The sequence below is a fragment of the Megalops cyprinoides genome, chromosome 5, assembly GCF_013368585.1.
Source record: "Megalops cyprinoides isolate fMegCyp1 chromosome 5, fMegCyp1.pri, whole genome shotgun sequence".
NCBI classification, from domain to species: domain Eukaryota; kingdom Metazoa; phylum Chordata; class Actinopteri; order Elopiformes; family Megalopidae; genus Megalops; species Megalops cyprinoides.
The window spans coordinates 41637501-41649750 of NC_050587.1; the positions used below are offsets into that span (position 1 = coordinate 41637501).

Genomic DNA, 12250 nt, shown 5'->3' on the forward strand with positions numbered 1-12250 from the left:
GTTCAGCTCACTATGCTTTTTGCTGTCTGTTTTGTTTATTGCTGCTATCCCACAATGCCATGCTCTCATTCATCAATGGTAACATGTCATACCCACGGTGTCAGTAATTTTTTTTTAATTGTATTTAACTGTAGTGCGACTCCTGCAGTTCTGAGAGAGCGCTTACAGGAGGGATGCTAATGACATCAACCACAGCAAGACCGCAGGGCGACCGTGTTAAACCAGCATGACCATCCTCAGTGCACTTGGTGACAGCAGGATTGAAGGTCAGAGTTCAGGGGTCAGGTGATCTGCTCTCAGATGTAGATTGGCTGCTCCTGGCCGGTCAGTAAGCGGTACATAGCAGCTGGCATTGTCTTCATATGTATCTAACGGGAGAGGGAGAGAAAGCACACACTCTTATAACACACTCTTATGCTCCCCTCATGAACACCACACACACACACACACACACACTCTCTCACACCCTCACATATACACACACACACACGCACACACACTCTCACACACCCTCACACACACACACATACACACACACACTCACAGTCACGCACACACACACATACACACACACACTCACAGTCACACGCACACACATCGCTGTAGGCAGAGCTCACCTCTCCCACTGCAGTGGACAGGATGCTGACGATCTTGTCGTGTGGCGTGGCCACCACGCTCTGGCCATTGATCTCGATGATGCGATGGCCGACACGGACCCCCCCTCGCTCTGCTATACCCCCCCTCATAAGGCTGCAGATCTGCAGGAAGGACAAGCACAGACACGCTGACACACTCCACACGCACCAGGACCGATCGATACAGATCTGTATTTATCTACATGCTTCTATATTGATCTACGTGTATCTACATGCAACTATGGATCTATATGGATCTATTTGAATCTACATGGATCTATGTGGATCTACACGCATCTCAATGTACAATGATGCTGGAACATGTAGGCTCTGAAGATTAAAGCCAAATAATCCACTGTCATAACCAGAGACATAGTGCTGATGCAAAAACACTGCACTTATTCAAACAGATTGGGTTTAAACTGACCCCTCTGTGAACCCGCTGCCCATTTCGAAATTCTGACCCCATTTCTCCTTCTGGTAAAAAGAGGTGATCAATGTCAGGATGATGCTACTGTGATACCTACAATGCCATTCTGTACGCTGAAGCCCAGCTGGTATCTGAGGTCCGGTCGGCGGATCAGCACCATGGTGACCGGTGGGCACCTGACGATGTTCAGTTTCACTCGGGACTGGGACTTCAGCGCCTGGAGGAGGCAACCCATAATCCTTCACTCCTGAGGAATCAGCCAATCACTCACGGATCCAAAAACACTGAACCCTGATTCCATACCCACACACTGCGCTACACTCTGATACTGCACCCACACACTGCGCTACGCTCTGATACTGCACCCACACACTGCGTTACGCTCCGATACTGCACCCACACACCGCGCTATGCACTGACACTGCACCCACACACTGCGCTACGCTCTGATACTGCACCCACACACTGCACCACGCTCTGATACTGCACCCACACACTGCGCTACGCTCTGAGAGACAGAGAGAGGCGCACCTTGATGATGCTCTGGCAGGTGGGCAGGGGCAGCCCCACCAGGCTGGTCCCGTTGATGGACATGATCTGGTCTCCGATACTGAGGCGGCCCGACTTCTCTGCTGGGCCAGCATGCATCATGCTGGCGATGATGACGGTGGGCAGGATGGAGCCCCACCCCGACTCCACCACAACCACGCCCAGAATCTCCCCCTTCTGCTTCTCTATGCACACCTGAGACAGCCACACACACACAGACACACACACAGACACACACACACACACACACAGACACACACACAGACACCGCTATGTGCCAAGTGTCTTACACAGTAACATACACTATGAAACACAGTCTGCAGAGGATTCCTCCAGCTTGTGAAATCCACCTGCTCCTCATATTTAGGGACTTTACTGGCCCTTTTCAGAGACGGTAACACCTTAATCATCTGCATCATCCCCTCCTTAGCATATCAGAAACACAATTTGTTCTTTAGCTCACTGCTCTGTATCTGTGATTCTGTTCTTTTTCTTGTTCTGTTCAAGACGTGTGATTCTATTCTGTGTGAGTGAAAAAGGCCACATGGCACCACATCTGAGCTCCAAAGGGACAGGAGGCCACACATCTTTACCATGTGATGGGATACAGAAGGACCTCAGACAAAAGGATCCCGTCTGGAAGCAACTCACCCACATCTGTAACACCCATCCATAACACCCATCCATAACACCCACCTGTAACACCCCTCTGTAACACACATCTATAACACCCCTCTGTAACACCCTTCTGTAACACACATGTATAACACCCCTCTGTTACGCCCCTCTGTAACAGCATCTATCACGCACGTCTTTGCAGTTCTCCGACTTGGAGAAGTGTATGAGGTCGTCGTTGTACATGTCCTGGGTGCTGAGGAGGTCGCTGTACTCCTTCTGACTCAGGTCCTCAGGGTTGATGCCGTTGGCTCGCAGGAACTCCTGGTATGCCACGCTGAAGGCCTGGCCAATGGACTGTGCAATCAGCTGCGCCTGGAGTGCAGGGACACAGAGGCAGAAACACACCTCACACAGCCTGTCCAATGAGAAACGCTGACACAGGCACACCTCACACAGCCTGTCCAATGAGAAACGCTGACAAAGGCACACCTCACACAGCCTGTCCAATGAGAAACACTGACACAGGCACACCTCACACAGCCTGTCCAATGAGAAACGCTGACACAGGCACACCTCACACAGCCTGTCCAATGACAACAGCCAGCATCAGCACACCTTGCCTGGACAGATTTTGCTCAAAGAGACAGAGGTGAAATATGAAGCATGGAAGAATAACGAGAACCCCCCCCCCCCCCCCCCCAAAGCCCAGCAGGTCAGAGAGAAGATGCCCTGTAGCGTTTCACTGTAAATGAGAGCGTTTAAGCTGCAGGGCAGGAGACACTGACGTCCTCGGACTCAAACACGTGGCAGATCATCCGGTACTGCTGCTTCTGCTCGGGAGCGGGGTCAGAAGTCTCCACTGGCTCCTGCGGTCGGGGGCGGGGCTTCCTGCGTCGAGCCATCAGCACCACGATATCCCCAATATCAGCGATGTAGGAGATGGTCCTGAGCGCATGGTCCATCATCGTCTCCTGTCAGGCAGTGTGGTCACAGTAAGATTCCCTCAGCCCAGACGCCGCTGATGCAGTAGCATATATGATATTATCAGTCCCAAACAAGCCAGTTTCCTTCAGTTATACTATGAAAACTATTTTTATAAGTGTCAGATGTTATCTGCCACTTCTCAGAGATGAATGTCTCTTCACATCAGCCTCTGTCACAAACCATCTCTGTAATACATTCCCAACACAGCCAGCAGGGGGCATTCACATCTCAGTGCATCACAAATCTTTGATTGAAGGTTTTCTTATTTGTCCTGAAGATGTATAAACAACCACAGCAACCTGCAACAGTCTTAGTCACAGCCCACTAGAAAACACAAAAACCAGAGAGGAAGAGATTTGGAGGAGGAGGAGAGAGAGGGAGGGAAGGACAGAGAGGGGGGAGGGGGAGGAGAGAGAGTACCTGGGAATCCGCATTCAGCACTTTGATTCGCTGTGTGGAGATGAACAGATCCACCTGGGCATCACCCTCAGGAGCCTGTCAGCAGCAAGAGGGATTCAAATATTAAAAGATCCGCCCTGCTGGTAGAACTACTGAATTACAACAGCCGCCTGCTACTAACAGGCTTCGGGCTAATGTGGGAGCATGCAATAAGATTAAAAACACAGCCAAAACCTGAAACAGCACCCTATCCACACAGAAACACACACAGAAACAGCACCCTATCCACACAGAAACAGCACCCTATCCACACAGAAACACACACAGAAACAGCACCCTATGCACACAGAAACAGCACCCTATCCACACAGAAACACACACAGAAACAGCACCCTATCCACACAGAAACACACAGAAACAGCACCCTATCCACACAGAAACAGCACCCTATCCACACAGAAACAGCACCCTATCCACACAGAAATACACACAGAACCAGCACCATAAAGACACAGAAATAGCTCCCTGTACTCACAGAAATACACCCAGAAGCAGCTCTTCACTTTCACATAAATGCTGTCCTGTCTGAGCTGAAAGCACTCATTTGCTGCACCCCCTCTCCTGTAGTTAGCCTTGCATCTCTCTCTCTCTCTGTACACATCTACATCAATATCTTTACAATTGTCAGTATCTATATCAGTCTGTCTACATGTACACCATGTGTTTGTGTAGAATCCATTTAAATGTCTCTGTTTGCCTTGAGAAATGGAAAAGGAGGAGAAAGAGCTGTGTGGAGAGATGGTGAAGCCGGAGTACCTTCCTCCTTCCTTTGGCCTGTTTCTGCGCCGTCTGCAAGGAACAGACAGCAGAGAGCAGTCAAAACGGCACCCCAGCGAGGGGGCGGGCCCGTGATGTCACAGCCGAGGAATCGGGGAGGGGGGGTAACTCAGATAAAGCATCCCTCCCAGGGTAAAGCGCTGGGACACAGGAACGCCATGGTTTCGAGGGGACGCTGTCAGTTTCAAACCTATGATTTATGTGACAACCCCCACCAAAACATCCCTCCTTCCTGTACAAAGGAAACTGTTCCAGGCAAGGTACAAATTCAGACCCCTGCTAGAAGAAACTCAGAAGCATTTCCCAATAAAAATACAAACCCTTTTTCAATAACGACTGCAAATACATTCAGTGGACCTGCCTGAGGTGTGTAACGGCAGCCGCAGATTGTTGCTGTTTCATATTTCCATCAGGTGGCGCACTTGCTTTTTGAATGATGTGTCCATAGGGACGTGAGTTGTGATGAACAACTAAACTTCATCTCTCCAGCTTAAAGCGGGTGCCTGTGCCAAACCTGTCAAGCACCAAATCCGTACTGCCAGTTTTTGGATGAATATGGATTCCAATACAAAATTCTAAACCAAATAATGAATTTTACAAAATAATAAAAAAATGACCTTAAGTTTAATCTGTGATGTCACTGAGGGTCCAGCTGCAGCTGCGGTCTGTGTCAGGTGCGTAGTCAGGAGCAAACCACTGCGCTGTACTCAGGTCAGCGGTTGGCAGACACGGGAAGCGGACCCACCTGCACTCGGCTCACGGCCTCCTGCGCTTGGGTCATGCGGATGCTCTTGGGCGGGGTTTTTTCTGACAGCAGCTGGGTGGAACCCAGGTAATTTGCCGCAAAGATGATTCCATCAATCAGGTCTTCAGGGTCACAAGGTCCAGGAACTGAAAGAAAGATGTGGTGAAGCTCAGTGATGTGGTGCTCCATTCAGCAGGACATCACCGTACCGCTCGGCTCTACGACACTAACTCCATCCAGGTCTGCAAAGAACCCAGGGGGAGTGTTTGATGACCAGCTAAACTTTACCAACCACACTGCAACGACATCCAGATCATGCAGATTTGTGCTGTACAACAAAAATCAAAACCAGGCCCTACCTATCTGAGTATGCTGCACAGCTCCTTGTCCAGGCTCTTGTCATCTCAAGACTGGACCACTGCAATGCTCTCCTGGCTGACCTACCTACATGTGCCATTAAGCCTCTGCAGGTGATACAAAATGCAGCTGTGTGTCTGGTTTTCAACCGACTGAAGAGGGCTCACATTACACCTCTCTTTGGCTTGCTCCACTGGCTCCCTATAGCTGCCCCCGTCAAGTTCAAGGCCTTGATGCTCACATTCAGAACAACCAACAAAAATGCACCTACCTGAACTCTCTACTATAAGCATATGTTCCCTCCTGACCACTATGCTCTGCTACCAAACAGCATCTGGTGGTCTCGTCACGTTGCGGCACAAAATCACTTTCCAGAACTTTCTCTGCGGTTGGAATGACCTTCCACATGTCATCCGTTCTGCCGAATCCCTCACTATTTTTAAGAAACATCTGAAGACACAGCTCTTTCGCACTCATCTGATCACCTGAAACACAACCACCTAAAGCAATTACTTATGTCCTAAACTCTATTTCCCTTAAAAAAAATCTAACTTAATGGTTTAACCCGCTCATTAGCTTTACCAGCTAGCTTGCACCTTGTCTGGCCAATTACTGAAACCTGGTCATGCAGCACTTCTAATATTGTTGACTCCTTATGGCTTTTGCTTGTGTTGTACTCTGCCTCACTTGTAAGTCGCTTTGGATAAAAGTGTCTGCCACCAGCCAACAAAATAATGAATCTATCAACCAATGCAACAAAAATCAATGCACAAACCAATCAATCAATCAATTCATCAGTCATCACTCAACCAACAATCCAATCAATCAATAACTAATTAGTCAATTTACTAATCAAATTCATCAATTATTCTATCAAAATACATACATCTATTATATCTATCAAACTCAACCAAAAATCATTCAATCAGTTAACGATTAGCCAAATTAACGAAGCATTATGAAACATGAATACAACAAATAATTCAGAAAATCAATAAATCAATTGATCAGAATAAATTAACTTACAAATCAACCAGTTAATTGATTAACTACTTTTTTGATGAATGGTCATCCTGTCACCTTACATATGCTGGATTCAGAATCCTGTCACTACGAGATTACAGAACTAGGAGCACAAACCGATCACTGACAGAGGACAATGGGAGACACAGAGATACTGACAGCAATGTGCTGCTAAGGGAGAGCTGTCCTGTATCCCGCACACCTCCACCCACACCCACGCGTACACCTGCAAATATACCCCCACCTGTAAATGTGAATGTACATGCATAACACTGTCACTGATGTAAGTTGCTCCGGATAAGAGCGTCTGATAAATGCAAATAATTTAAAAATGTAATAATGTAACCTGTACCTGCATCTGACTACACCGATACCTAACCTATACCTGCTAGGAGTACATCAGTCACCCCCCCCCCACCCCCCCCCCCCCCCACTCACCATCCACGTAGGTTGGAAACGAAGCCAAAGTCTTCCTGGACTGCAATTTAAAGCAATGAAAAGGTTGAGTTCTGCAGGTCGTTCACAGAGTGGAAGGGTCTGAGGGTAGATATTCATTGGCTGTTAGTGCTAATTGAATGTTACATCATTAGGACTGCAGCGCTGCAGGAAGTAGCCTGTCACTCACCTCCTGGCTGGGCGGAGCCTCAAAACTGTCACTCATGTCCAGAGCATGCTGACTGTTAATGCACTCTGCACCCAGAGGGGATGGAGAGCCACAGTCTGGAGACTGAGAGAGGGAGAGAGAGAGGGAGAAAGAGAGAGAGAGGGGGGGAGCGAAAGAGAGAGAGAGAGAGAGAGAGAGAGAAAGAGGGAGAGAGAGAGGGGGAGGGAAAAGGAGGGAGAGGGAGAGAGAGAGAGAAATAAGAGGAGGGATATACACTTTGTCTGTTGAAAATATGTCCAGAGCACTTGGGATAACAGTAGACCCAAAAGATTGAAAAAGTGACAAATGAATAAATATGACATGAAGGTAAGCTGCCTGTGCCTGCAGTGCTTCTGTTAAAGAGAACACATTTATTTCATTTATTTCAAATTCCCAGGCATCTAAAAGCCCATTTCATCAGCAGGGAAAACATTAAAACGGGTCCGGGCTTAGTTCTTCCCATTGAATAAAGGCTTTTATATAACTTTTGTTTGTTTTATAACTACAGCTGTGACATTTAGAGAACTGAAAATAGAAGGGGTCGGGTTCAGTTGGACTCACATCGTCCCCTGCTGCTGGCTGAAGGTCACTCTCTGCCTCTGTGGGACTGGGGTCTTGTCTCATGACCCAGATTGGCTCTTTGGGCTCCTCGGGAGTATAGGGAGAGCGTACCGCCCGGGTTTTCACCTCCTCAATGGCCTCCTTAATGTCCCTGATGACCAGGGAGATGGCATCCCCTCTCTCCTCACTGTGAGCAGGTATATTCTGGGGCTCGCCTGGCCCCTGCCCCACCTCGGCATGCTCATCCTGGGGCTTGTCTGGCCGCTGCCCCACCTCGGCCTGCTCATCCTGGGTCTTTCCTGGCCGCTGCCCCACCTCGGCCTGCTCATCCTGGGGCTTGTCTGGCCGCTGCCCCACCTCGGCCTGCTCATCCTGGGTCTTTCCTGGCCGCTGCCCCACCTCGGCCTGCTCATCCTGGGGCTTGCCTGATCCCTGATCCTGCGAGACCTGATCCAAATCAGGCTGCTCTTCTTCCTGGCCTATAGCTCTGTGCCAACTCTGCGATCTACACCTTTCCTCTAGCCCACGGCCCCCACTCAGGGGAAAGGGGGAGAAGTTCACCTCAGTTTCGGGGCTCTCTGACTCGCTGTCCGAGCGCTCATCATAGTGGTGCAGTCGTAAACCCACCGCTTGCCGCAGTCGGACTCCACCCCTCCCAAAAAGCCGCAGTCCGGCCCTGCGCACCTGCAGTGCAGTCTGCCCCGTCCACTTCCACTCCTCCAACAGCGCAAGGCCGGTCTCCTCTTCATCACTCTGCGGGGGACCAAACGGCCCTGCACGCGCCTCACTGCCGGCCGCTGCCATCCACTCTGAAGATGGTTCTGAGCCCGGTTCTCTGCAGGGCTGTGAGGAGGGTTCTGGGCGTGAAGGGGATTCTGGGCCCGGTTCTCTGCAGGGCTGTGAGGAGGGTTCTGGGCGTGAGGGGGATTCTGGGCCCGGTTCTCTGCAGGGCTGTGAGGAGGGTTCTGGGCGTGGTTCTCTGCAGGGCTGTGAGGAGGGTTCTGGGCCCGGTTTTCTGCAGGGCTGTGAGGAGGGTTCTGGGCGTGGTTCTCTGCAGGGCTGTGAGGAGGATTCTGGGCGTGGTTCTCTGCAGGGCTGTGAGGAGGGTTCTGGGCGTGGTTCTCTGCAGGGCTGTGAGGAGGGTTCTGGGCGTGGTTCTCTGCAGGGCTGTGAGGAGGATTCTGGGCCCGGTTCTCTGCAGGGCTGTGAGGAGGGTTCTTCCTGCGGTTCTGTTTGCTGCTGACTGTGTGGCTCCCCATTGCATTTCTGGGGGGAGTGAGCACGGTGTGAGCAGGGGGTATTCAGGGCGTCCCGGCTGAGGAGGAGGGAGTGTAGGGGCGGGGCCATGCCTCCATTCTGCTCTGCTGATTGGCTCTCCACATCTCCCTCCTCCACAGCCTCCTCCTCTCCTCCTGCCAGGACCTCTGCCCTTCCCTCTGCCCGCCTCCTGTGAAAGCTACTCTCTGACTGGCCAGTGTGTGCTGTGGGAGGAGGCTTTGTGGGCTCCGCCTCTTCCTGGTGTCTGTATTTGTGTTTGTGCTGTTGGGTCCTGCGGTAGCGGGCCACGCCCGGGCGGGGCACCTGCTGCTCTCCCCCTTCCTCCACCGGCCTGTGGCCCCGCCACCGCCCCCCACCCCTGCCCGATGCCTCATATCTGCGGTAACGCTGTTGGTTTCCATGCCGATGGTTCTGCCTGTCCACAGAGGGCTCCACGGTCTGGCTGTGCTGCTGGCATGGCCGCCACCCAGACCGCACCCCCTCTCCCGCCCCTGGCCTGCCATTGGGCTGCCTGGGGCGCTGAGGGGGCGGGGCCTGCCACTGATCCGCCTCCATGCCAGGCTGTTTCAGACCTACCTCTGCTGACTTCCTAGACCCCGCCCTGTTGCTTCCAGGCCCCGCCCCTGACTCCACCTCCTCCCAGCTGCTCATGGCAAAGGTGTGGAACGCCAGCCCTGCTCCCAGGGGTCTCTGCAGACAGACACACAGAGGCGGGATGGGGGTCACATCAGATCACACGGGCCGTCTGGCGTCAAAAACCGCAGCAATTCTGACCGACTACTGAGATACTACACATCACCTTCGTGTGGAATATATCATTCGTTTTCTATATGCAACATTTATTCAGCATATTTGTACATATTGTAATAATTTGTAAATATAATAATATTTTACACACCGCTGTTTGACGATGTAATTAAACAGTACAGTCGAGACTAGAAAAAAAACACGTCATGTAAAAAAACACATGTAGCGCCTTGAAACTATCCATCCATTTCAGCCAAGTAACGTCTGCTACAGAAAATGCATAGCAAAGAAATACCGACTTCAGCACTAGTTTCTAATCTAGCTTTCCAATACTACTATATAGTTATTCATATTTGGATTATGGAAGCTACGCTGTTGATTCCTTAATATCGCGATTTCCCAGCGCTACGCTGTTGCAGAGCGCGTAGAATGCCAAACATGCGCTGTGTTCTCCATCTCTTTTCCGACGTGGTAATTCGTCCCTCTGGCATACGGGGACATTATACGAAAGTTTTGGCGGTACCAGCATTTGGCAGGAGCGTTGATCCGTGATGCCAGGGCGCAAGCCTACCGGCCGACTGCCATTCAGCCGCGCATACGGTGCACTATCTGGCAAAAGCGCAGGTTTCGAAAACGTGTGTATGAGCGGCCGGTACGACGGCCGCACCTACAAAATCACATACATGAACAAGGTTTCTCCTTACAGCAGAATAGACACAATGTCTTACCAGCTGTTTTGCTCCTTTCCTCGCATGCTTATAGCCACCGAGTTTGAGAGAGAGATTTTACAGGGATTACTGTCACACAGGTTTGTCTTCTCCGGAGACAATATGAGTAAATGCATTATTCACATCCCTAAAATCCTGAGTGAAGAATGATGAAGTAGCTGTCGGGGGAGACCTACTATGAGCTGGCCTTTTCCGTGGGTAAGACAAGCTGTCAACATACATGATTTCAAGTTAATTAACAGCTTTTGTAACAATCTTCTGTAACAGTGATACAAAACGTCCGTTTCAGTAGACAGGTGTTATCTACACAAGCGCTATTTCCTTCGTTCTGCTCTTTTATTCCGGCCCAACATTGGTCGGTTGTCATAGTCCTAAATCCGGCTATCAACCTGTCGGGCCCTCTGACGTATTTGTTGTGAAGCTTCGCTCCCAGGTGAATTTCCTAACGGTGACATTTCAACCTTTATATTCTGCTGCCAGTTTGTCACCGGCCCGTACTCGTTTGTAACGAGTACGAACGTTGTAACCGCATACTGAAAACAGTTAAAGCGCAGTTAGCAGGCTGCCGTCACCGATTTTACCTGTTTGTGGTTTGCGGCGTTTCACGGCTCTTTAATCCCGTCCGATCTCCTTCCCTCCTCCATCTTCCTCCTGTCCGTCGGCAGCAGCCCGTCTGTGCGCCGCGGCCCCTCCCTCCTGACGCTGACATCAGAGCGGATTACACACGATGCCTAAAGCGTCTTTAGCGCAGGGGGGGAAAGCATTACTGCAGTCTAATACCCAGCCCTCCAGCTGTCCACATGCTCTGTTACAAACCACACCACTTAATTCTGTTTTTAAATCATCACATTAAGATTAAAATTTCAGTTTAGTATCTGAGTTGATTTGTACAGCAGCACCTCTATCGCGCACCCTCTGTTCATATATGTAACAGCTCTTTATGTCCGTTTATTCGTGTTAATACATTTCTCATGGCTCACGGAATCACTCACCTGCTCTAATATTACAAGCTGTCGCTACGACGGATATGAAGAATGAAAAGCAGACGCTTGAGTTTAGGCGCTCATGGACGCGCTTAGGCCCGGTTCCAGCTCTTTCACTGACTGTATAGACGATTTAACTGCTTAATGAAGGACGTTCAGATCCGGCCAGGGGTAAATTCTCTGCATCTCACCTCCTACTTCTTTGAGGTGTCCAGAGATTCTGCTTTGATAGGAGTCAGAGAAGTAGCCGTGCAGAACGCAAATATTAGGCTCCCAGCATACAAAATATTGTAGCCAAACATAACATTTACATTTATTCATTTGGCAGCTGCGTTTAACGAAAGTGAGGCAGAGTACAACACAAACGAAAGCCATACACGGAGAATATGAGAAGTGCTGCACGACCAAGTCATAAGGGGGTCAAAGACCACTGTGATCTCTAACATGTGCATATATATTATCAAAAGGTAGTATTACCTGAGGTCGGGAAACTTGGCAGATTATAGACCTTTATTATTGGAAATTGAAGAAGTGAAACACAGCACCACCTGCTGCTTCCCTCTTTGGGACGAAACCCAGGAAAACTGGGGTGGGCATTCCCCCCCCTTTCTCTCATGAATGGTGTCTGGTATGGCATCCAGGTACCTGTGCTCCTCTTTTCTCCTGGGACTAAATATCTGTGATGAAATGTGAACTAAGGGTGAGTTTTGAGAGTGGGAGTGGATTTTAGTCA

At 50.0% G+C, this 12250-nt stretch overlaps 1 protein-coding gene across 1 annotated transcript in view; it reads right to left on the reverse strand.

Annotated features, from left to right (window-relative positions):
* LOC118778168 (amyloid-beta A4 precursor protein-binding family A member 1-like) overlaps positions 1–11256 on the reverse strand; it is an 11934-nt gene extending 678 nt beyond the window's left edge. Inside the window, exons 1-13 of the mRNA XM_036529565.1 lie at positions 11116–11256; positions 7782–9749; positions 7203–7304; positions 7016–7055; positions 5198–5343; positions 4432–4464; positions 3637–3711; positions 3018–3203; positions 2425–2604; positions 1597–1809; positions 1163–1282; positions 618–758; positions 1–368 (exon numbers count right to left, since the gene is read on the reverse strand). The exon at positions 1–368 is cut by the window's left edge and continues 678 nt beyond it. Of these exons, the coding sequence (XP_036385458.1) occupies positions 297–368; positions 618–758; positions 1163–1282; positions 1597–1809; positions 2425–2604; positions 3018–3203; positions 3637–3711; positions 4432–4464; positions 5198–5343; positions 7016–7055; positions 7203–7304; positions 7782–9710 (3237 nt within the window). The 5' untranslated portion in view covers positions 9711–9749; positions 11116–11256 and the 3' untranslated portion in view covers positions 1–296. The remainder of the gene's footprint in view (positions 369–617; positions 759–1162; positions 1283–1596; positions 1810–2424; positions 2605–3017; positions 3204–3636; positions 3712–4431; positions 4465–5197; positions 5344–7015; positions 7056–7202; positions 7305–7781; positions 9750–11115) is intronic.
* Positions 11257–12250: the final 994 nt, after the last annotated feature.